The following is a 24,988-nucleotide window of genomic DNA, read 5'->3' on the forward strand; positions in this document are numbered from 1 at the left end:
CAGCCTCCTAGGTCGCTAGGACTGCAGGCACACACCACCCATCTGGCTAATTTGTTTTATTATTGTAGAGATGGGATCTCCCTGTGTTGCCCAGGCTGGTCTTGAACTCCTGGGGCCTGTGGCCCTTCCTGGGGCTCAAGCGATCCTCCTGCCTCGGCCTCCCAAAGTGCTAGAATTACCGGCATGAGCCACCGCGCCTGGCCTCATTGTTTTTTAACATATGAAATCTCTAAAACACTGGCATCTAATAAAAAAAATATTTTTGACACCACACAGTCCACATCTCTGGGCCAGATGCGGGTGAGCCACAGAGTCTGCAATCTCTGACCTGTCCCTTCTCCTCCAAGGTGGCTTCCTCTTCCACGGGCTCTGTTAAATGCTCCCTGTGGGTGACAGGCCTGCAGCACAGACTGACAGACTGAAAGGGCTTTCCTTTTGTTCTTTCTGCCAGAAAACGAGCCTCCATCTCCACTGGTCTCTGGGATTATCGATTACAACATGCCCCTCACCTCCACCTACCTGAAGCAGATGAAGCTTCGAGTGATGAATTCCCAGGAGCAGGTAAGGCGGCCGTGTCCCCTCACCCCACCTGGAGGTGTCAGTGGCCAGGTCCCCTCACCACACCTGGAGGCGTTGGCAGCCCTGTCCCCTCACCCCACCTGGAGGCGTCCTGACTTGCCTGGCAGTGGTTGATTCTTTCCAAGACTTGGGGCCACAGCTTGTGTAAACACATGGGAAATCAAAGAGGCCCTTATCTGGTTATCTGGGCTGTCCAGGCAAGAATGTGTTTCTCGTGAGAGGGTCTCCTGTGCAGACAGCCCTGCGGGTCTTCAGAGAGAAAACTTTCCCCTTGGGTGGGCTCGCGGGAGGAGGGGGAGGAGGGGACGTGGAAGGGAGGGAGCCGCAGCCCTGGCCCCTGGAGTTGTTCTCTCCCTGCTCTGCCCTTTATCGCTGGCCTCTGGCCACCTTCCCCTAGGCAGGCAAGAGAGAGTGGCTGCCTGCCTGTGGCCTCTGTCACTCTTGGGGCCCAGATGGACTAGGAGGATAGTCCTTGGAGGGTGGCCCTGGGGCCTCCTGGCCGTCCAAGCCTCCCCAGCTGGGGTTTGCCAAGGGCCATGAGACACCATGGAAACAGGCTATGAAAAGAAACTCCCTCTCGCCTGCCTTCCCACACAGTCCACCTCCTAACCCTTTGCAAAGCAAGTACCCTGACTGTCTTTCAAACAAGGACTAGGTGAGTTCCTCTCCACCTCCACTCCCCCGCCACTGCCTAAAACCAGGGTAATCACTTCTTGCCTTCGGCTTGGAGTGTTCTCGTCTCTTGTGACATCCAAACCCATCATGTCCTTGTGGCCCTAGCAGGGGACTGGATTCTTTCTCTCCCATTGAAAGATGGGGCAGAACTCGAGTCTGACTTCCAGCCCTGGGTGCAGCTGTCCTGTGCGCTGGTCTCCTTGACAACCCCAGCATGCGTGCTCCGAGGGGGTGGTGGCTCCTCGGTCAGATCCATGGTGATGTAGCAGGGCACGTGCAGGTGGCATCTCTGGTGTGATACCCAGTATGAGGACTTCAGCCGGGTGGCTTGAACCTCCAGAGCTGTGTATTCCTTTCGGGAGGCGGGGCGGCCAGCCCTCCTGTCCCCACACTGTGCCTAGACCCTAGAGGCTGTGTGACATAGGCTTTGCTCTGAGCGGTAGAACTGTTTGCTAGAACTGTGTCTCCCGTGTCTTCTCATCTGAGTGTGCCTGTTCTGGGATGGTTGCATCTCCAAGAAACTTCACATCATCACAAATAATTCCAGTGGGGAAAATGGACTTGGTCTGGGTTTCCAATGCACAAAGGCAAAGTAGTTTGGGCTGCAGGAGTGTCGGTAATGAGGTGTCACTTTTGTTGTTGGTTATAGAATCCCAGCACCACTGTTTGGCCTCTGCGTTAGGTCTCCTCTGACTGCTGCTGAAGAGCAATCTGTGGCCTTTCTTTCCTGTAGCCATCCTCACTGTCCCCGGCGCCTGGCTTCGTAAACACAGTCATCACCGTGCTCATCTGTGCCCAGGAAGAATGGAGCACAGAACCGCACAAACAGCGGGGCGCACAGCCCCCGGGTTTTGTTTCCTACAGAATGGCACTAAATTCAGGTCACCCCTAGAACCAGTAGTGGTCAGTGTCATGCAAGTTGTGATCTCTTACTAAAGAATCAGATATTTGATTTGGTTAAAAATCCTTACTGTATCTTCACTTGCGTCAATGGAAGGAGGGGAGTTAAGACTACAGGTTAGGTGCTTTAACGAGGATTCAGTCATTCCACAAATATTTATGGAGCTCTGTTCTGTGAGCCAGGCTCACAGAAACAGGATTAGCAGAAACAGCAGTACCCCTAGATTTTCTTTCTTTCTTTCTTTCTTTCTTTCTTTCTTTCTTTCTTTCTTTCTTTCTTTCTTTCTTTCTTTCTTTCTTTCTTTCTTTCTTTTTTTTGAGGCAGGGTCTCGCTCTGCCACCCAGGCTGGAGTGCAGTGGCGCAATCTCAGCTCACTGTAACTTCCACCTCCTGGATTCAAGTGATTCTCCCACCTCAGCCTCCCAAGTAGCTGGGATTACAGGCCCCTGCCACCATGCCTGGCTAATTTTTTGTAGAGACGGGGTTTCCTCATGTTGGCCAGGCTGGTCTCGAACTCCTGGGCTCAAGCAGTCTGCCTTCCTAGGCCTCCCAAAGTGCTGAGATTCCGGCTGGCATCCCTGTATTTTCTTCTGATCTGGGGAGACAGACACCAGCCAGAGGATCGCACACAAATGCCCAGCTCACAGCAGACGGTGATAAACAATGGAGGAAGTGATCAATGGGGCATTGCGATGGTGTAGAAGGACTTGTGGCACTGGGGGTACTTAGGGTGGGCTGGAGGGTGGGCTGAGGCAGGGATCAGGGAAGCTGTGCCTCAGAAAGGGGTGCTTCAGCTGAGAGTGGAATCTGAAGGGAAGAGAGTTCCAGGCCGAGTGAACAGCTTATGCGAAGGCCTTGTGGCTCAAGGGAGGACCAAGACTAAGACTGCAAGAGATTTGAGGGGCTGGTGTGGCTGCAGCGGCTGCAGCAGAGAATGTGAGGAGTCCTGTTGCTGAAGCAAAAGGGGGAAAGCCCAGTGTTGGGTGCATAAGCACCTGGTGAGTATCTGTGGATGAACCGAAGTTCATGACGTGAGATGCAGAAATTGCCCTGGTGAGGCTCTGGCAGCTTCCAAAGGAAGGAAGGACTGTGGAGGGCGTTTGTCTCCAGGGTGCTCTGGGAGTCCAGTTGGGGCAGGGCCAAGATCAAGGTGGCCTCTGCTTACAATGGGGCTGGATGTGACTTCCTCAGCTTCATTAGTAGTTTTCAGGTGGGGGCCTCTGAATGTAGCCAGCTTCTTCTGAGTGCTGCAGGAGATGGAAGTTCAGGCCTGCCTTTCACCGCCTGGCAGGTGAAGCAGCCTACCGCCTCGTGCCTAGAGCCCTTCATTTGTCAGTCTTCAGCACTCCGTGCAAAGCAATGAGCTCTCAAGGCCTCCGCCTCTTAGGCAGCACCGTTATCCCTGTTTTATGGCTGGGCACGTGGCGCAACATGAAATCACATGGCTCACCAGATTATTTATCTGCAGCAGCAAGGAAGGGCCAAGGACCCAGCAATCTTTGATTCTTCAGCTTGAGTTAGAACTAAAAATACATATACTTGAATTACTAGCTTATTTCTTGTGCGGCAAAGGCAGGCCAGGGTGGCTGAATGACTCCCCACCATCCAAACACAGCTGCAGGACAGGTTCGGCTGCTGTCAAATCCCATGTCCCAAGACAAGGCTTTGAGAGTGGTTTCATTTCATCACTCTGACCACAAAATGCCGAAAAAGGACATCTGTAGTGTTTGCAGAACTCTAATGCAGGTTACATGGAAAATAAGCCCAATACTAAAGTAACCGGTAACCAGGATATTTTGTTTTATTTAATTAATTAATTTATTTATTTATTTTGAGATGGAGTCTCACACTGTCACCCTGGCTGGAGTGCAATGGCGTGATCTCAGCTGACTGCAACCTCCACTTCCCAGGTTCAAGCAATTCTCCTGCCTCCACCTCCCGAGTAGCTGGGATTACAGGCGGCTGCCACTAGGCCCGGCTAATTTTTTTTGTATTTTTAGTACAGACATCGTTCACTCTGTTGGCCAGGTGATCTCGAACTCCTGACCTCATGATCCGCCTGCCTCAGCCTCCCAAAGTGCTGGGATTACAGGTGTGAGCCACTGTGCCCAGCCAGGATAAATATTTTATTAATGCTGAACAAAGCTCTATGTCTGCAAACTTTGGGTAAGAAAAAATCTCAATAATCTGTTTATTTCCAACATCACGTATCCAAGAGACAAATGGTAAGGCAAGGAGAACATTTTCCCTCACTTTGCTTTGATCAATGTGCAGGTGGTGGGATTTTCTTGAGGGCTGGACAGAATCATGTTATTTGTAGGCCAGTTGTATCAGATTAATGTGCTAGAAAATGAGTCCTTCTCTGCAGAGGGTGTTAGATAACCTGAAAATTCAATAACAAGATTCACAGAAAGAACAAAGATTCTTCTTCTTTTTTTTTTTTTTTTCTTTTTTTTGAGACGGAGTCTCGCTCTGTCGCCCGGGCTGGAGTGCAGTGGCCGGATCTCAGCTCACTGCAAGCTCCGCCTCCCGGGTTCACGCCATTCTCCTGCCTCAGCCTCCCGAGTAGCTGGGACTACAGGCGCCCACAACCGCGCCCGGCTAGTTTTTTGTATTTGTTTTTAGTAGAGACGGGGTTTCACGGTGTTAGCCAGGATGGTCTCGATCTCCTGACCTCGTGATCCGCCCGTCTCGGCCTCCCACAGTGCTGGGATTACAGGCTTGAGCCACCGCACCCGGCCGGAAGATTCTTCTTAAAGTCTGGTTCAATGCACCCAATATTGATAGTGTCCTCAATGTACAAGGTACCACTATGGGGGTTAGACTCCACCCTCTCGGGACCTCCGGCCTGAGACACAGACCACAGGAGCTGTCATCAAAGTGGCCACACTGAGCAGAAAAGAGTGGAGTGTGGCCTGATCAAAGACTTTTTTATTTGGGAATACTCTTACAAAGATATAAAATGGAAATTGTATGTAGTTGTACAGAGGAAGGAGCCATCTTCTTGGAAGGGGCAGGGAAGGAAGATTTCATGAAATGTAGACTCTCTCAGACAATAGCTGTTAACATTCTCTGATGAAGTGAGGCTCCAGAAAGGGGTGCAGACCATGCTCTTAGGGCCAGGTCCGGCCGGCAAGTGCCATTCTGAGCTGCTGATCCTTCAGGTTTGCTCTCAAGGGTGCGAGCAAGATGCCATGAGGCCTGCTGGGGTCTCTTCACACAGCCACTGATTTCGTTTTCTGTCTCATTTAGTTGTCTTTCATTCATATTCTTCTTCTTATTATTATTTATTTTATTATTTTTTTTTTGAGACGGAGTCTGGCTCTGTGGCCCAGGCTGGAGTGCAGTGGCACGATCTCAGCTCACTACAAGCTCCGCCTCCCGGGTTTACACCATTCTCCTGCCTCAGGCTCCCGAGTAGCTGGGACTACAGGCGCCTGACACTGCGCCCGGCTAATTTTTTGCGTTTTTTAGTAGAGATGGAGTTTCACCGTGTTAGCCAGGATGGTCTGTATCTCCTGACCTCGTGATCCACCCACCTGGGCCTCCCAAAGTGCTGGGATTACAGGCGTGAGCCACCGCGCCCGGCCCTTATTATTTGTATTATTTATTTATTTATTTAAAGACAGAGTCTCGCTCTGTCACCCAGGCTGGGGTACAGTGGTACAGTCTTGGCTCACTGAAACCCGGGTTCAAGTGATTCTCCTGCCTCAGCCTCCAGAGTAGCTGGGATTACAGGCGCCTGGCTAATTTTTTTTGTGTGTGTATTTTTAGTAGAAGTGGGGTTTCACCATGTTGGCCAGGCTGGTCTCGAACTCCCGGCTCAAGGGATTCGCCCACCTCGGCTTCCCAAAGTGCTGGGATTACAGGTGCAAGTCACCACACCCAGCCTCTTTTTTTTTTTTTTTTTTTTTTTAATTACACAAGTAGGCCTGGTGCAGTGGCTCACTCCTGCAATCCCAGAACTTTGGGAGGCCGAGGCAGGTGGATCACGAGCTCAGGAGTTCAATACCAACCTGGCTAAGATGGTGAAACCCCGTCTCTACTAAAAAAAATACAAAAAAAAAAATTAATTACACAAGTAACACACAGACTCAGCAGAAAAATCAGTCATCAAAAAGCAAAAGCATGGCAATGGAATATTTTGGTGTACACCCTTCCAGACTGTTAAAGAAAGAGGGGAGTATCCTATATGTATAATCTGCTTTGTTGACCCACATTATTCTGGGTCTCTTTGCCCTTTGCTGTTTCCACCTATCGAAGGAGCTGCTTCTATGATTTTCCTGTCATTCATTCACACAGCTGTCCATATATCCTTTTGTGTACTCTGAGCCAGGCACTGCTCCAGCTGCCAAGGAGACAGCGGTGAACAGGTCCAAGTCTCTGCCCACCGGGCTCTCCCAGTTCAATGAGAGAGACAAGAAAAAAAACAAATCAACACTCTGGGATCTGCAGGAAGTGCTCAGAGGAGCAACGGAGTGGGGACACGGGAGTGAGGGAGTGGGTGCTGTTTCAGGCAGATGGTAATTAATTAGGCGATTCTTCGGTGTCCAGCACGCTACATGCTTTATCCCTCACTAGGTTGAGTTACTGTCCTCATTCTACAGATTTGACAACTGAGGCTCAGAAAGGCTCAGCCCTTGCTCAAGGCCACACAGCCTCTAATATGAATTGGAGCCCAGATCTCCCCAGCCCCAAACCTGTGCCAAACCCTGTTTCTCCCCACACTCACCTGGATAAGGATGTGCTTTCTAGAAGCAGAGTGCTGACTGCAAATGCAAGCTGCCTGCGAGGACCACCCACTGCCCGTGGGCTTCGTAGAGGGACACCCTTGGCAGAGATGCTGGTGGCCTGTGTGCCAGAGGGCAGCAAGCACAGGTCGAGGGCTGTGTTTGGCCTGGGACCTGGGAGCCACCTTAAATATAAGGAAAATAAGGGCATATTGGGAGCGGACTGTGACAGGGCATCACCCACCTCCCTTGTGAATGCTACGTTGTCTGCAGGGGCAATTTGATGTCTACATGATCCTTCCTGAGATGACAGTGTTGGAACTGAGGCCGCCTTGTAGAAATTAGCTGTGGAAGCAGAGACAACTGTGCTCCTTCTCCATGCCAGAGGAAGCCGAGGCCGGAAGAGGCTCCGGGCTCAGCTCTGGGCTCTGTCTGGAGGGAAGGACTGTGGGCACCTCCCTTGCCTCCCTCTCAGCAGTTCCTGGAGCAGAGCTAATGTCCCGCTAATGGTTTTAATGGTCCTGACAGCAGTGTGTGAAGTGGTGTGGCTCCATTGTCTGAGCCCACGTGATGGAGGTTCTAGCTTGCCCCCATTAACCTCTGCCTCCCTCTCCTCTACCGTGCTGTCCTGGCCCAGAATTTTCCTTGGGTCCTGGAGGGCAGGAGAGGAGGAGAAGACCCCTTCACAGACAGTGAGCTCTTCTTAGGAGAGGGGACAAAACAGCAGCCACAGAGCTGTCACCTGGGACAGAAAACAGACGGGGCTAGTGCCAGGCAGTTCAGGGACACTGGCTTGGTTATTAATTAATTAATTAATTTATTTATTTATTTTGAGACAGAGTTTTGCTCTTGTTGCCCAGGCTGGAGTACAGTGGTGCAATCTCAGCTCACTGCAACCTCTGCTTCCAGGGTTCAAGTGATGCTCCTGCCTCAGCCTCCTGAGTAGCTGGGACTACAGGCACGAACCACCATGCCCGGCTAATTTTGTATTTTTAGTAGAGACGGGGTTTCTCCATGTTGGTCAGGCTGGTCTTGAACTCCTGACCTCAGGTGATCCATCCGCCTTGGCCTCCCAAAGTGCTGGGATTATAGGTGTGAGCCACCGCGCCGGGTCTGGCTTATTTTTAAAATGGTATTTGGGCAAGGAGAGAGGGCCTGGATGAGGGAAGCTGAGAGGTAACAGCTGGAGCAGGACCTGGGGCCAGGGGAGGCTGGAGCCAGTTTGGGGAACGGAGGAGAAGGAGGCCAGGACTCAGAGGAAGCCCCCTCCTTGGAAGCCAGGCCCAGGAGAGAGTCCTTCCTCAGTCATCACTGGGGAGCGAGGTTCGGATTTTGAGCAGGAACTTTCTCAGGCTTCCATCCCCCTAAATGGAGAAGGAAACAAGGCCACCCTGAAAAACTCTCCACATTCATTTTTTTAAGAAAACTGTAATAAATATATAAAACCTAAAATGTGCCATTTTAACCACGTTTAAGTATATAATTGAGTGGCATTGAGTATATTCACAAGGTTGCACAACCATCACGAACTATCTATTTCCAAAATTTTTTCATCACCCGAAACAGAAACTCTGTATCCATTAAGCAATAATTCCCCTTCCTCCCCTCCCCCAGCCCTGGCAACCTCTATTCTGCTTTCTCTCTATGCAATTGGCTCTTCCAGGCACCTCATGTCATGGAATCAGACAATATTTGTCCTTTTGTCCTTTTGTGCGTCATGTCTCCAAGGTTCATCCATGTGGTAGCATGTGTCAGAACTTTATTCCTTTTTGTTAGTTTTTTGAGACAGGGTCTCACTCTGTCACCCAGGCTGGAGTGCAACGACACGATCACAGTTCACTGCAGCCTTGCCCTCCCGAGCTCAATCCGCCCACCTCAGCCTCCTGAGTATCTGGGACCACAGGTGAGCACCACCACACCTAGCTAATTTTTGTTTTTGTTTTTGTTTTTTTTTTTTGTAGAGATGTGGTTTAGCCATGTTGTCTGGGCTGGTCTGGAACTCCTGGGCTCAAGCAATCTGCCCATCTCAGCCTCCCAAAGTGCTGGGATTACAGGCATGTGTGCTATTGTACCTGATCAACTTTATTCCTTTTTATGACAATAATATTTCATTGTTTGGTTAGACCACATTTTGTTTATTACATTTATCTGTTCATGGACATTTGGGTTGTTTGCACCTTTTTGGCTAACTATATTTACTTTTTAATCATTATCTTTTCTCTTTCTTTTCTTATGAACCCTCTCAATCTCTCCCCTGCCCAGAAAGACCCCCCAAATATGGGCAGACACAAAGGAGAAGGAGTGTTAATGGGTTACTGTGACAGACTGTCATTTACTCAAACAGTGCTGACTCGTGGGGTTCTTACCATGGAGAACCCAAGAGTACTGACTTAGACAACCATGTTTAGGGGCCTGATAGCAGTGATGACTCCCTTCTTTCCTTCCTCAGGCTGCCCTGCAGCCCAGGTGAGGTGGGAGTTCAGAGGAGTAATAGCGGAATGGAAACATGGCCTCGTCTCCTGCTGTGGCTCAATGTGTGTGACCTTTGATGGTCTCTTAAAGAAGCGGAGGTGGCCGGTGCAGTGGCTGAAGCCTGTAATCCCAGCACTTTGGGAGGCCAAGGCGAGTGGATCACAAGGTCAAGAGATTGAGACCATCCTGGCCAACATGATGAAACCTCATTTCTAAATATACAAAAATTAGCTGGGCATGGTGGCACGTGCTTGTAGTCCCAGCTATTCGGAGGCTGAGGCAGGAGAATTGTTGCTTGAACCTGGGAGGCAGAGGTTGCCATGAGCCGAGATCGTGCCACTGCACTCCCCCCGACGACAGAGCAAGACTCCGTCTCAAAAAAAAAAAAAAAAAAAGGAAGCAGCAGAGGTTCTGAGATGTTTCCGTAAAGTTAAAGAGTAATCTCTATGGAATAGAAATAGAGTGTAAAACTTCTAAACCAGTAGAGTGAATAAAAGAAACACAGAAAACTTAATCAGTCCAGCAAGAGTGATTAAATGGGGAATAAATGAAGAAACCACAAAAAAGAGATTTATGTATACATATAAAATAAGTATAAATGAATATGATAAATAAATGTATATATAATAAATTACATAAAGTAGGCTGGGCACGGTGGCTCAAGCCTGTAATCCCAGCACTTTGGGAGGCCGAGACGGGCAGATCACGAGGTCAGGAGATCAAGACCATCCTGGCTAACGCGGTGAAACTCCGTCTCTACTAAAAAAATACAAAAAACTAGCCGGGCGAGGTGGTGGGCGCCTATAGTCCCAGCTACACGGGAGGCTGAGGCAGGAGAATGGCGTAAAAACTTGCAGTGAGCCAAGATCAGGCCACTGCACTCCAGACTGGGCGACAGAGCGAGACTGCGTCTCAAAAAATAAATAAATAAATAAATAAATAAATAAATAAATAAATAAGTAACATAAAGTAACATAACACAAACAAGACCAAACTACTAAATATAAAAAATGTGAATGGGGGGCCGGGCGCGGTGGCTCAAGCCTGTAATCCCAGCACTTTGGGAGGCCGAGACGGGCGGATCACGAGGTCAGGAGATCGAGACCATCCTGGCTAACACGGTGAAACCCCGTCTCTACTAAAAAATACAAAAAACTAGCCGGGCGAGGTGGCGGGCGCCTGTAGTCCCAGCTACTCGGGAGGCTGAGGCAGGAGAATGGCGTGAACCTGGGAGGCAGAGCTTGCAGTGAGCTGAGATCTAACCACTGCACTCCAGCCTGGGTGACAGAGTGAGACTCCGTCTCAAAAAAAAAAAGAAAAAAAAGAGTGAATGGGTTAAATTTCATTACACAGTATCATAAAAGGCTCCGATGGGCCTTCTTAAATGGCATTTGGTATTTACAAAAGACATTTATCAAAATGACACAAAAAGGAAAATTAAAACAAAAAAGAGGGAGTAGTGATAATGTTAAATAAATATTCAAGGCAAAAAAAAGCATTAAGTAAGGAAAAGTGTGATATTTTATGATGATCAAAGACAGTTTCCCAGTGACACTCCAGAACTTGGAGGTCAGCCCTTGCGGGAAGTGAGGAGGTCTGTTAAGCTTTGCTGTAAGAGGCAGAATCTTTCTTTCTAGCTCTCAGCATATCTTTGCCATCTCCACTCTCTTTCCACCATTTGCAGATTTTGCTACTGTCTTGGAATAGCCATTTCTCTAGACTGTTCAAACTTTGAGCATCTGTGTCTGCTCCTAAAAACGTGCATGGAGCAATAAGTGGGGTAGACCCTGTAGCATTTGTGAGGGTGTGGGGTCTGCTGCTTTGGCTGCCTAGATTTTAGTCTGCCTCATTCTTTCCCCATGGGGCTCTCCCACTGAGGCGACCACTTTCCTCTCAGTTCACAGCCTCCCAGGCTCCTACCCGTCCCACCACCTGTCTTCCTTACTTCCAGCCTTGCTGGTCCGCCTCTGGCTTCTTTCCTTTGCTCTATCTATTACCTCCTCTTGTTGTGTAGCTGAGCTGCAGGGGCCTTACTTGCCACCATGAGACCACAGGAAAGGCCTGAAATGCCATCGGCAACATTTTCAGGATCTGAGAATCTATAGCCCAGACCTTCGTCCTGTCTCAGTAAATTCCTGGCCCTGTGGAAGGTTTATGCTACAGCAAGAAAACAAAAGCAACTGAAATACTGTCCTTGACCAAGCCTGCTGTTGTGATTTCCCTAGGCAGAGGACGATTCTTGGCGCATTTCTGCTGTGAGAGGGCATGCAGGTGGAGAAGCTGCTGTGAGCCTCTACCTTGTGCCCCTAGACCATCCACCACAATCCTAGGGCAGCTCACCTACAGAAATCACTTCTGGATGGCCCTTTACCCCCTTTTTTTTTTTTTTTTTTTTTTTTTTTTTTTTTTTTTTGAGACAGAGTCTCGCTCTGTCGCCCGGGCTGGAGTGCAGTGGCCGGATCTCAGCTCACTGCAAGCTCCGCCTCCTGGGTTCATGCCATTCTCCTGCCTCAGCCTCCCGAGTAGCTGGGACTACAGGCGCCCACCACCGCACCCGGCTAATTTTTTGTATTTTTTAGTAGAGACGGGGTTTCACCGTGTTAACCAGGATGGTCTCGATCTCCTGACCTCGTGATCCGCCCGTCTCGGCCTCCCAAAGTGCTGGGATTACAGGCTTGAGCCACCGCGCCCGGCCCCTTTACCCCTTTTTAAACAGTTTTGATTTATTTGCATTTTTTTTTATGTTTATTTTTTATTTTGAGATAGAGTTTCACTCTTGTTGCCCAGGCTGGAGTGCAATGATGTGATCTCAGCTTGTTGCAACCTCTGCTCTTAAGTTCAAGAGATTCTCCTGCCTCAGCCTCCCGAGTAGCTGGGATTACAGGTGCCTGCCACCACGCCTGGCTAATTTTTGTATTTTTAGTAGAGATGGAGTTTCATCATGTTGGCCAGCCTGGTCTCGAACTCCTGACCTCAGGTAATGCACCCGCCTCGTCTTCCCAAAGTGCTGGGATTACAGGTGTAAGCCACCACACCCAGCCTGCATTTATTTTTATTTTAATAGATAGAATACTTTATTATTATTATTATTATTTTGAGTCACCTAGGCTGGAGTGTAGTGGCATGATCCTCACTGCAACCTCTGCCTCCCTGGTTCAGGTGTTTCTCCTGCCTCAGACTCCTGAGTAGCTGGGATTACAGGTGCCCACCACCAAACCCAGCTAATTTTTGTACTTTTAGTAGAGACGGGGTTTTACCATGTTGGCCAGACTGGTCTTGAACTCCTGACCTCAGGTGATCTGCCTGCCTCAGCCTCCCAAAGTGCTGGGATTACAGGCGTGAGCCACCACACCTGGCCTAGAATACATTTTTTAAAATCATATAGAAAAATAGCAGACCCTGCCCCAGCCTCCTCACTTCAGTATCTACTCCCTAGGGACAGCCTCTTTTCTTTCTTATCTTTTAGCTGTCTCTTCTGGTATTTAACTCCTATTTCAAAATAACCTGCTTGTACTATTAGTTCTTGATTTTTCTATTGGGGCTTTTGTTGTTGTTAATTTCTTGCTGTAGGAAATAAGTATTTGCACTCTTACACCCTCTCATAAATACACTTATTATTTCTCCTTCCTCCATCCCACAACATATCTATACCTCTCTATTTAGATAGATTGCTATTCATTGTTTATATTATTATGACTGTGTGCATATTACTCATAGCTGACCCAATTAGCATGCTATGATTACGTTTCCTTACATTTCCTTTCTTTGGATTCCCCAGAGTTAGTCATTGCCTCCTTTTCCCCATCCGTAGCTCTCTCTCTTTTGATCTTGCCTATGCTGTGTGTGTTGTCATTTTTATTTTTATGTACTCAAATGTATCAATTTTTTTCTTCAGATCACTTCTGCATTTGAGTCTTAAAAAGGCTAATTCCGTTCCACCCCCACGTTTTCTTTTAGTAGTTTTATGTTTTCATTTTTTTGATAGACTATTTTTGAGAACAGTTTTAACTTTACAGAAAAATTGGGAAGATAGTACAGAGTATCCACATTGCCCACTCCCAGACACACACAGTTTCCCTATTATCAATGTCTTACATTAAGGTGATACATTTGTTACCATTGATGAACCACATTGATACATTATTGTAACTAAAGTCTATAGTTTATTTAGATTCCCTTAGCTTTTACCTAATTTCCTTTTCTGTTCCAAGATTTCATCCAGGATACAACATTTAATTTTCATTGTAACATTTAATTACATTTAATTGTCATGTCCCTTTAGTCTTCTTTGGGCTTTGACAGTTTCTCAGACTTTCCTTGTTTTTGATAACCTTGACAGTTTCGAAGAGTACTAGTCATGTATTTTATAGGATTTAGAAATTTGATGTTTTTCTCTATATAAAACTGGGGTTATGGGTTATTAGGAGGAAGACCACAGACATGGGGCATTGTTTTAATCACATCCTGTTAAGGGTCCATAATATCAACATGATTTGTGACTGTTACCATTGGCCTTGATCACACCTGGTTGAGATAATGCTTGTCAGGTTTCTCTGCTGTCAAGTGACTTTCCTTCTTTCCACACTGTGCACTTGGGAAGGAAGGCACCGTGTGCAACCCACACCTGAAGAGTGGGGAGTCATGCTCTGCCTTTTTTAGGGTGAATTATCGACGTAAATTATTTAGATTGCTCATGCATAGGAGATTTGTTTCTCCTCCCCCACTTGTTAATTTATGCAGCCATTTATAGAAGTCGGGACTCATAGCTGTTTATTTTATGCTTTGGTAATCATTCAATACTTCTTCATTTTGTTGTACAAATTGTTCTAGCTTTGGCCATCGGGAGCTTTTTCAGTTGTTTCCTGTGCTCTTTTGCCATACCTCATTGGTGTTTGGGGTTTTTGTTTGTTCGTTTCTTGTTTTTTTAGTGCTTCCTTGCTTTCTGGCACTGTAAGACTCCAGGCTCATCTTGCATATTTCCTGCCCCAATCCTAGAATCAGTCATTTCTCCAAGGAGCTCTGATTCCTTTTATTGGAAAACCATATTAAAAACCAAAATATCTGACCGGGCATGGTGGCTTACACCCATTATGACAACACTTTGGGAGGCGAGGCAGAAGGGTCTCTTGAGTTCAGGAGTTCAAAACCAGCCTGGGCAACATAGCGAAACCTCATCTCTATACATTTTATATAAAACAAAACAAAACAACAAGATCTGGGTACTGTGTGTACTCATTGGTACTGAAGTGACCTTTCTTTTTTTTTTTTAAAGACAGAGTCTGGCTCTGTCTCCCAAGCTGGAGTGCAGTGGTGTGATCTCGGCTCACTGCAAGCTCTGCCTCCCAGGTTCACACCATTCTCCTGCCCAGCCTCCCGAGTAGTTGGGACTACAGGCGCCTGCCACCACGCCTGGCTAATTTTTTGTATTTTTAGTAGAGACAAGGTTTTACCATGTTAACCAGGATGGTCTCGATCTCCTGACCTCGTGATCTACCCTCCTCGGCCTCCCAAAGTACTGGGATTACAGGCATGAGCCACCGTGCCTGGCCGAAGTGTCCTTTCTTACAGGCCCTTCCGGCCGACAGAGAAAAAAGCATACATGGTTTTATTTTCATTTTTTATATTTAATCTTTGATCCATTTGGAGCTTATGCTGACATATTCTGAGATACAGATTCTGGTTAACCCTTTTGTCTCAGCATTGTTTGTTAAATACTCCACTTTCCCCCACTGATTTGAGATGACACCTTTAAAACTTACTAAGTTTCCATCCAAAACAGCATCTACTTCTGTTTGGTCCACTGGGCTCCTTGACTATTCGTGTAGCAGCACCAAACTGTTTTAAGTGTGAAAACTTTATCACATGTTTTGATATCTAGTAGGAGTGATTTCTCCTTTGTTGGCTTTCTTTTTAAAAGTTTTGCTGGCTTTCAAGTTTTCATTACTTTGAAAAACATAATTTTTCCTTTTTTTTTTTTTCTCGAGATAGGGTCTCCCTGTGTTGCCCAGGCTAGAGTGCAGTGGCAAAATCTTGACTCACTACAACCTCCGCCACCCGGGTTCAAGCAATTCTCCTGCCTCAGCCGACTAAGTAGCTAGGACTACAGATGCCCGCCACCATGGCCGGCTAATTTTTGCATTTTTAGTGGAGATGGGGTTTCACCATGTTGGCCAAGCTGGTCTCAAACTCCTGGCCTCAAGTGATCTGCCTGCCTCAGCCTCCCAAAGTGCTGGGATTACAGGCATGAGCCACTGCACCTGGCCAAAAATTGTTTCTTTAATGCCTGAAAATGTGTGTACCCCCTTTTTGGTGGAGGAAAAATACTGCAGCAGCACCACTGATCTGCCCACATGAGCATTAAGCGAAGACACTTTATCCCAGGCTGCTTTGTTCACTGACAAACAGAGGTGGACTGTGAGCCAGGAGCACCATGAGCCCAGTGTCAGAATCGGGGGGCTCTGAACATGGACAGCACAGCATTCCCCATGCTCCTAAAATGGTATCACGCAAAATAGGACATTTCTTTTTTAAAAATTTTGTTTTGGCGGGGATCAGTAGCTCACGCCTGTAATCCCAGCACTTTGGGAGGCCGAGGTGGGCAGATCACAAGGTCAGGAGTTTGAGACCAGCCTGACCAACATGGTGAAGCCTCGTCTCTACTAAAAATACAAAAATTAGCCAGGGGTGGTGGCAGGAGCCTGTAACCCCATCTACTCAGGAGGTTGAGGCAGGAGAATCACTTGAACCTGGGAGGCGGAGGTTGCAGTGAGCTGAGATCGCACCACTGCACTCTAGCCTGGGCAACAGAGCAAGACTGTCTCAAAAACAAACAAACAAACAAACAACAATTTTTTAAAGTAGAAACAGTGCCTCACTTTGTTGCCCAGGCTGATCTTGGACTTCTGGGCCTCCCAAAGAAAATAGTGCATTTCTTTTTATCTTTTTTTTTTTTTTTGAGACGGGGTCTCACTCCCATTGCCCAGGGTGGAGTGCAGTGTTGCAATCACAGCTCAGTGCAGCCTCGACTTCCCAGGCTCTAGTGATCCTCTCACCTCAGCCTCCTTAGTAGCTGGGAACACAGGCACATACCACCTCACCTGGCTAATTTTTTGCATTTTTTGTAGAGATGGGGCTTCACGTGTTGCTCAGGCTGGTCTTGAACTCCTGGGCTCAAGCAATCCTCCCACTTTGGCCTCCTAAAGTGCTGGAATGACAGGCATGAGCCACTGTGCCCTGTGAAACTAGGGCATTTCTAAACTTGAGAGGGAATGATTTCTCAGAAACCTTTTTTTTTTTTTTTTTTTTTTTTTTTTTTTTTTTTTTTTTTAAGAACAGAGAGAGGTGTGAAAAGCTCATTGTCAAACATCTTTTGTTATGGGGCATTATTTTTGCAATCAGTGTATGTTCTTGAACATCCTGAGGTGCTTTCTAAAAACTTACTACAGTTTCCAAATGCTCACAGAAAATGAGCATTTCTTCTGTTTTGTGAGGGCAACCTGGGCTGGGAGAGGTCTGTCTTTTCTTTCCTCCTGCTTCCCTGAAACTGTGTGGGAAAGTGGAAAACAGCCACCACCCTGTTTGGAAAGCCAGTGCCTGATGGGGTTGGCAGATACCCCAAACCTGAACGGCTCATTGTCCCCAGCAGTTCCTTGAGGCTGGAGCCCTTTCCGGGCTGCAGACCTCCACCCCCACAAATGCGAGGATGCTGAGGTGGCCTTTCAACTTTATTATCTGGGGAAAAACATGTACGAAGCACTTGTAATTTACTGGTGCAAGCAGGAGAGCTGCCCGGTGCCACAAGCAGCAACCCTGCATGCAGGGCTGACCTGGGGTAGCTTTGTGTGTGTCAAGGGAAAAGCTTGCAGTGGTCAGGAGCTGCTACCTGGGCGTCCATGAATGAGGGGAGGCAGTGGCTCTGTCTGGTCAGAGCTCTGGCAGTAAAACACCCCTGCCAGGCAGCCCAGGGAGCAGACTCCAGCTCTGTTTCTAAGGACAAGAGAGACCTAACAGGAAAGGAGACGTCTTTCCTGGGCTGGGCCAGGAAGGAGCAGCTCAAAATATCCAGATGGTCCCTGTACCAATGGCCGCCTTGTAACCGCCACAGCCTGATCAAGGTCCAGAAGGGAGTCGTGATCTTGTGGCTAAGTGCTGTTCCATTTCACAACTAAACTCCTCACTGCAGCTTTTGGGTGCCTCTTTCACCCAGAACTAGTGGGATATTTTGAGCAGGGTGCTTTCTGCAGCCCTCCCTGGTTTTCTTTGCTTTTTGTTTTGAATGCAGGACCCCTGATGGCTTTGTCAAGCCTTCTGCTTAAGGCACTGAAACTCAGGCAGCTCAGCCCCCGGCAGCTGAGCATTTAGTGGTTGTGGCTTTTCCACAGGTTCTTGACCCACCCTGACTCTTGTCAGCCTGATGGGTCCTTTTCTTGTGGGGCCCAGATAGGCCCCATCACCCCCAGCAAAGAGCAGCTCCAGGAGACCTGACTCCACGGGGCGGGTGGGTGGGCCCAGGGCTTTGTAACCAGACCTGGAGGGTGCAGGAGGGTTTCAGACGCTTCAGCAGCTGATGTCTGGAGATCAATTAGAGATAATGGCTTTGGGTGGACTGGAAGAAGCATGGCCAAGCTTTTTCCTGGTCATTATTGTGTTTACCTCATTATCGGGCTTTTTTTTTTTTTTTTTTTTTTTTGAGGGCGGGAGGACGCAGTGTTGCTTTGTGAATTTGTGCTGGCTGCTTTGTTTTGCTCGGGGTGACTGGGTGGATCCCAGCGGGTGGGTAGCTCCCCCACCCCTCTTCAGACTGAGAGGCACACAGCACAGCTTCCGCTCACGGCCCACCAGACCCTTGTCCTCCCTGCAACACAGCATCGTGTAGTTTTAAAGAAATTTCCTAGGCCGAGTATGGTGGTTCACACCTATAATCCCAGCACTTTGGGAGGCTGAGGCAGGTAGATCACCTGAGGTCAGTTTGAGACCAGCCCAGCCAACATGATGAAGCCCTGTCTCTACTAAAAATACAAAAAATTAGCTGGCTGTGGTGGTAGGCACCTGTAGTCCCAGCTACTCGGGAGGCTGAGACAGGAGAATCGCTTGAACCGGGAGGCAGAGGTTGCAGTGAACTGAGATCATGCCACTGTACTGCAGCCTGGGCAACAAGAGTGAAACTCTGTCTCAAAAAAAAAAAAAGGAAAGAAAGAAATTTCTTCCTTCGTTCACTCAAAAAATCATTTCTGAGGTTCCTGCTACATGCTGGATGTCATTCCAAGCATAGAGGATACCCCAGTGAATGAGACAGATGAGGCACCCATCCCTAGGAGCTCACAGGCCTGGAGATGATAAACAAGGCAATATTAAAAAAAATATGCAAGAGGAAGAAATTTGGAGTAGATAATTAAAATAGAGTAAGATGACAGATTGTGCCTCAGGGCAAGAAGGCCTCTCTGAAGAGGCGGCATCCGAGCCAAGGCCTGAATGGTGAGAAGTGGCCAGCCCTGCAGAGATGAAGTGGGAGGGCTTTCCAGGCACAGGTGACCGCATGTGCAAAGACCCTGGGGTAGGAACAGCAGTGGGGCTCGAATAGAGGAGTGAGGGGGAGCTATGCCTGGGAGCCGTCTTCAGAGGCAGTGCTCCCAGGGCCTGCCAGCCGGATGCTCATGTGTTGTGATATGAAGCCTAGTGGTGATCTTTCTCTGCCAGAGGGGAGCAGGGCAGGGACCTGGGCCTGTCTCAGGTCGAAAGTAGAGATGAGCACCTGAGAGGGAGTCCAGCAACTCTGGTTTTAGGTGTGCCTGTGCCCCACGGGTCATCTAACTTTTATTGGGGTGCAGTGATGTGATCACAGCTCACTGCAGCCCTGACCTCCTGAGCTCAAGCGATTCTCCCACCTCAGCCTCCCGAGTAGCTGGGACCACAGGTGTGCAACACTGCGCCCAGCTAATGTTTGTATTTTTTGTAGGGATGGGGTCTCACCATGTTGCCCAGACTGGTCCTGAACTCCTGGGCTTAAGCAGTCCACCCACCTCAGCCTCCCCAAAGTGCTGGGACATGAGCCACTGTGCCCCAGCCATCTAACTTCTTCATGCTGCAGCTTCCCTCTTACTAGATCAGCAGGTTTGGGTCAGACATCTGTGGCTTTCAAATTTTTCATTTTGATGGAGGAACCCCTTTCTTTAAGGGACTGTCTTCTGGGGAGGAAGTTCAGTGGGTCAGGGGTCAGCAGCAGACAGGCATGTTGCTGGCAATGCTGGGCACAGGGCCCAGAGCCCGCCCACCTGCCCCTTTCGTCCCCAGCAACCCATCTGCTTCCTTCTGCACCACTCCAGGAACAGGCCTGGGCAGCCCTGAGCTTTGGCCTGCGGTGCTGAAGACAGTCGGGGAGAGGGGCTCGGTCCAGCGCAAGCACAAGCAGCCTCCTCGACAGATATGAGTCACAGAGCCCATGCCCTGCCAGCCCCTGGTCATTCTAAGGCTGTGGCATTTAGAATGGCTCTAAATACCTCAAGAAGAGGTAAGATAGAAACAGAAGATGTCCTTTAACTGGGATACTCCTGTAGCTGGGGAAGTGCCCAGGCACATTTGTGCAGCAGCCATGACAGTTTTCCCTCCTGCAGAGTCCACAGGTGAGGGAACTAAATGCTTGTCTGCTCCCCAGGCACCACAGTACGCACAGCAGGTGCCTGGACGTAGCACCCCTGTGTCCTCTTCAAAGAGTCAAGAGGCTCCTGTGTCCTCTTGAAAGAGAAAAGGCAACATGGGAGTCGGGGATCCTTGCCATCTAGTCCACCCGCGGACAGGAGCCATGTGAACGAGTCAGGAATGCTTTTGACTACAGGCCCCCAAACCCAGCTGACTATAGCAAAACATGAAGTTATTTTACCCTAAAACAAGAAGAATGGAGGAGCCGCCGCTGGTGCCATTTTTAACGTTGGGTTGGTGTCTCTGTGATGTTGTTGAGTCTTTTCCTCATGGTTGCAAGTTGCCTGCTATTGCTCTAACCTTGTCCACGTTCAAGGCATTGTGTTGTCTCATTGCTGCAAGAGGGTCACGTGGTTCCCAGTTGTAAGGGAGGCTGGGAAAGAAAGAATTTCATGTTTCTACCCTCTGGCTGAAAAAGATAAGAGAGAATGTTGATTCAGGGTATAATATCAAGAAAACTGGTTCACAGTCTCTGCCACAGCCTGGGCACCATCAACTAAACTTTGACAATCGCTTTGGGTGTTGAGATGCCAAAGGCTTGGGCAGAGAAAAAGAATGGTAAGGAAAGGAAACGGGGGAAGTGGGGAGGAAGGAGAAGAGAGGAGAGGGAGGCAGGGGAGCAGGAACAGCAATTGTTGGGGGCCTTCTGTGTGCCAGGTACCCCCCAGACACAGAATTGAGTTCCTCAGCACACAGGGACACTGAGGCTCAGCTTTAGAGAGCTTAAGTAATTTGTTTTTGTGTGTGGGTTTTTTTTTTTTTTTTGAGATGGAATCTCACTCTGTGGCCCAGGCTGGAGTGCAGCGGCGTGATCTCTGCTCACTGCAGCCTCGATCTCCTGGGTTCCAGTGATTCTCCTGCCTCAGCCTCCCAAGTAGCTAGGATTACAGGCATGCACCACCACACCCAGCTAATTTTTGTATTTTTAGTAGAGACCAGGTTTCACCATGTTGGTCAGACTGTCTTGAACTCCTGACCTCAGGTGATCCACCTGCCTTGGCCTCCCAAAGTGCTGGGATTATAGGCATGAACCACCGTGCCTGGCCAGTAATTTGTCTGAAGTCATAGAATTAGTAAGAAAGAGAGCCCTAGTCTCTCCAACCTTAATGCTGTTATTTCTCAAGGGAAGGGGTGGGGAGAGAGAAAGGAAAAAGAAAGCAATAGTCAGGGTAGGGACAAGCTGAGGCCGCAGCAGCGCTAGCACTATCGGCTCCACGTGGACAGACCCAGGTCTGCTTATCTCACCACCGCGGTCCCTGCACCTGGACTGGGCCTTGGAATATAGTAGGGGCTCAGTAAATGCGTGTGGACTAATGATGGAGTTATTACTTAGTTTTCATAGTACCATCATGATCCATAACTAAAATTCGGGCGGTGCTCTGTGCCCGGCGCCAGTCCAGCCCTCTTCAGCCATCACAGCAACCTTCAAAAACAAGCCCCTGCTGCTGCTGCCTCATTCTAGAGATGAGGAGACCAGGGCTTGGAGAGTCAACTCACCTGCCCGAGTTCACACGACGAAGGGCCTGAGTGCAAACAGAGCGTGTCCACAGCCGCCCACTCCCCTCCACACCTGAACATGACCCCCCACACCAGATTCAGCCCCAGAAAGGTCCCCGTGCAGCATCCCAGGCCCCAGAGCCTTGGGCCATCATCCACACCAGACCTGGGGGCTCTGTCACGAAGAGACTGAGGGCCCTGGCAGGAGGTGCTACCTGCCGCCTTCTCTTGGTAACCTGCTCCCGTTTCCCTGCATGGCTTCCTTGGACCGAGTGAACGTAAGCTAGTCTCGCAGCCCCACAGCCCATGGAGGGTCCTTACCTCTGCTCACCTGCCGGAGAGCCAGCTAGAGTTTCACCCCTTAGGCTTCCAAGGCCAGCCTCCTTCCAAGGCTTGTATGGAGAAGCCCTGGGGTCCATCCCGAGGCAGGGCCTCACAGCAGCCCCAGCCCATTCCCAGGTCCTGGCCCAAGGGAAATCTCTGGCTGCATCCGATTCGCTCTGGTGGGTTCCTCCTTCTGCTCTGCTGGAGGTCGGTGAAGCACAGCACCATGTGGCCTGGCTCAGTGGTCTCACCTTTGCAGGGCCTACCACACACCCTGGAGACCCACACATCTTAGTCCAGCACAGCCACTGGATTCTAGCTCCATGACTGTGGACGTGTCCTCTGCTCTCTGAGTGCCAGTTTCCCCACTCTTGGGTGACTGAGCGAGTCACTTAATCTTCCTCCCAGAAGCCCTTAGACTTCATGTGCACAATGGCAATGAATATCAACCTTGTTATTTGGTGGATTAAATAAGATAACACATGAACACTGCCCAGCACAGGTACCTGGTGTCCAGTGGGTCGCAGTAATTGACTACAACGAGCTCCAGGCTGCTCAGCCATGGAACCTGGCCTGGCTTGCTGCTTCCCCTTTTGAAACTTCTACTGAAGCATAAAGCACATTCAGAAAAGAGAACCCATCACTCAGTTTCACAGCTCAGCCAAGTTCACAAACTGACCCCACCTCCTGTGACCCATATCAGATCAAGAAACAAAACATCGGCTGGGTGCAGTGGCTCAAGCCTGTAATCCCAGCACTTTGGGAGGCCGAGACGGGCGGATCACGAGATCAGGAGATCGAGACCATCCTGGCTAACACGGTGAAACCCCATCTCTACTAAAAAATACAAAAAACTAGCCGGGCAAGGTGGCGGGCGCCTGTAGTCCCAGCTACTCGGGAGGCTGAGGCAGGAGAATGGCGTGAACCCGGGAGGTGGAGCTTGCAGTGAGCTGAGTTCTGGCCACTGCACTCCAGCCTGGGTAACAGAGTGAGACTCCATCTAAAAAAATAAAAAATAAAAAAATTCGGCACCACCCCAAAGACCCTTGTGCTCCCTCTAGTCACTGTCCCTGGGCCAGGGTGACTACTGACCTGACTTCTAGGAGTATACATTGATTTTGCTGTTCTAGAACTTTATAGAATGGAACTGTACAGCATGTGCTCATTTGCTCACAAGCATAAGTGTGTGAGAGTCATCTGTGTTATGGCATGCATCAGTAGTTTGTTTCTTTTCATGGCTGAGTAGTATTTCATGGTATGGGAGCGCCCATAATGTATCCATCCTTCATTGGTAGACATTTGGGAGGTGTTGTGAATAGTGCTGCTATGACTAGCCTACCAGTCTGCTATGTGTTTTTCTTCTTTCCTTTCTTTCTTTCCAGACAGAGTCATGCTCTGTGGCCCAGGCTGGAATGCAGTGGCACAATCACAGCTCACTGCAGCCTTGATTTCCCAGGCTCAAGCAATCCTCCCACCTCAGCCTCCACAGTAGCTAGGACTATGGGTGCATGCCACCATGCACAGCTAAATTCTTTTTGCAGAGACAGGGTCTTGCTATGTTGCCCAGGCTTATCTCGAACTCCTGACTTCAAGTGATCCTCCCAAAGTGCTGGGATTATGGATGTGAGCCACCATGCCCGGCCTACTATGTGTTCTTTAGGGAACATCTGTGTTCATTTTATTGTGTACACACCTGCAAGTGGAAATGCAGGGTTGTGGCTGGCCTTGGTGTTTTCTCTGAGCCTCTCCAAGGGCACTAGAAAAGAAGGGAGGGAAAAGAGGCATGTGCATTACCCATGAGAGTTACAAAGTGTGCCTGTGTCCAGGATGGCCCGCTGCATTCTGAGCTCTGTTGAAGACTTCAGAGCTGTGTTGGCAGTGGGCAGAACGGGGCCTGAGTGATGCATCCCTACTGTGTGCAGGGTAACTCTTCTAAGAACCTGTCCCAGCCCTCAGAGCGAATGGCCCAGTTGGGAAAATGAAGTTTAATGCAAGAAACAGGAAGTACCACAAATGCATCAGTTCAGAGCCAGCTGGGCGGCAGTCTTTGGAGGGATGTTGATTTGCCTGGGGTGGAAGCTGTCTTTGTTGACAGCCCAGGCACCTTTCCACCTCAGGAATACCCATGCATCCTTCAGTGCCCAACTTCAATGTCACCTCCTCAGTGGAGCTCTCCCAGATCTGCTACGTCCTTCTCACACCCTGGGCACTTCCTTCCTAGAACGTTTCAGGACTATCCAGTACAAATTGGAATACACTGCCCATGACCCACAGGCCGGTCAGGATCCCATGACGTCACTTGGTTAATTTCTGTCTCCCCTGCTGGCCTGGAGGCTCCCTGTGGTCAACCCTGAGTCCGTATTGTTCATTGCCATGTCACCTGCACTTGTCATGGTGCCTGGTGCGTGGTAGGGCCTCTGTACATATTTTTGGAAGGTACACAGGCCTAAAAACATGTGTGGTCAAAGCATGGAGGAGTTGCACATGGGTGACTGGGGGACAAAAGATGGTGAGTCCATCTGCAATAGAGTTCCCAGAGAGGAACAGAAGGAAATAAGGCCAACAGGGCAGTGGGGCCTCCCAATGCCAGACCAGAGAGAGCTATAACTCGATTCCCCCCGTGACTGGGAGCTATTGAAGGTTTTGGAATAGGAGAGTGACATGACCAGAATTAACTGATGACATTTTAAAGCAAGACTTTTTGAAAAGGAGAATAATGAAATTGTAATTTTTACCTTTCATCGTGGTTTTCAGGAGAATGTATTTCAACAAGTCAGGCTCAGTTAGTTGTATTTGTAATGGAAAATTTATCTAAATGGAGAAGAATGAGGAAATAGTATTGGACTGTTTCTCCTAGATTTCAGCAAAGGTGTCAAACTGACTGTGAGGTTGCAGGCTGCTATGCAAAAATCAGTTAATATAAAGAACAAATGGATAGTCTGCGCTGCGGCCCAGCCTGCAGGTCAGGTGTTTTGAATCTAGGCACATGTGAAACCCTGGTGTTCTCCACGTCCTCCTCTTCCAGCCAGATGCCTTCCCTACTTTCCACCTGTTGCAAGCCTCCCACCTTCTTTGGTTCACAGTAAATGTCGTCTCTTCCAGGAACCTTCCCTCT

At 48.9% G+C, this 24,988-nt stretch overlaps 1 protein-coding gene across 10 annotated transcripts in view; it reads left to right on the forward strand.

The window, feature by feature from the left end:
- Positions 1-24,988, forward strand: part of LOC105496189 (nucleolar protein 4 like) — a 148,978-nt gene that overhangs the window by 77,252 nt on the left and 46,738 nt on the right. For all 10 annotated transcript variants that reach the window (XM_011766353.2, XM_011766354.2, XM_071079531.1 and 7 more), the window contains one exon: positions 452-561. In XM_011766353.2, the coding sequence (XP_011764655.1) occupies positions 452-561 (110 nt within the window). The remainder of the gene's footprint in view (positions 1-451; positions 562-24,988) is intronic.

Source organism: Macaca nemestrina, chromosome 15 (genome assembly GCF_043159975.1).
Source record: "Macaca nemestrina isolate mMacNem1 chromosome 15, mMacNem.hap1, whole genome shotgun sequence".
NCBI lineage: Eukaryota > Metazoa > Chordata > Mammalia > Primates > Cercopithecidae > Macaca > Macaca nemestrina.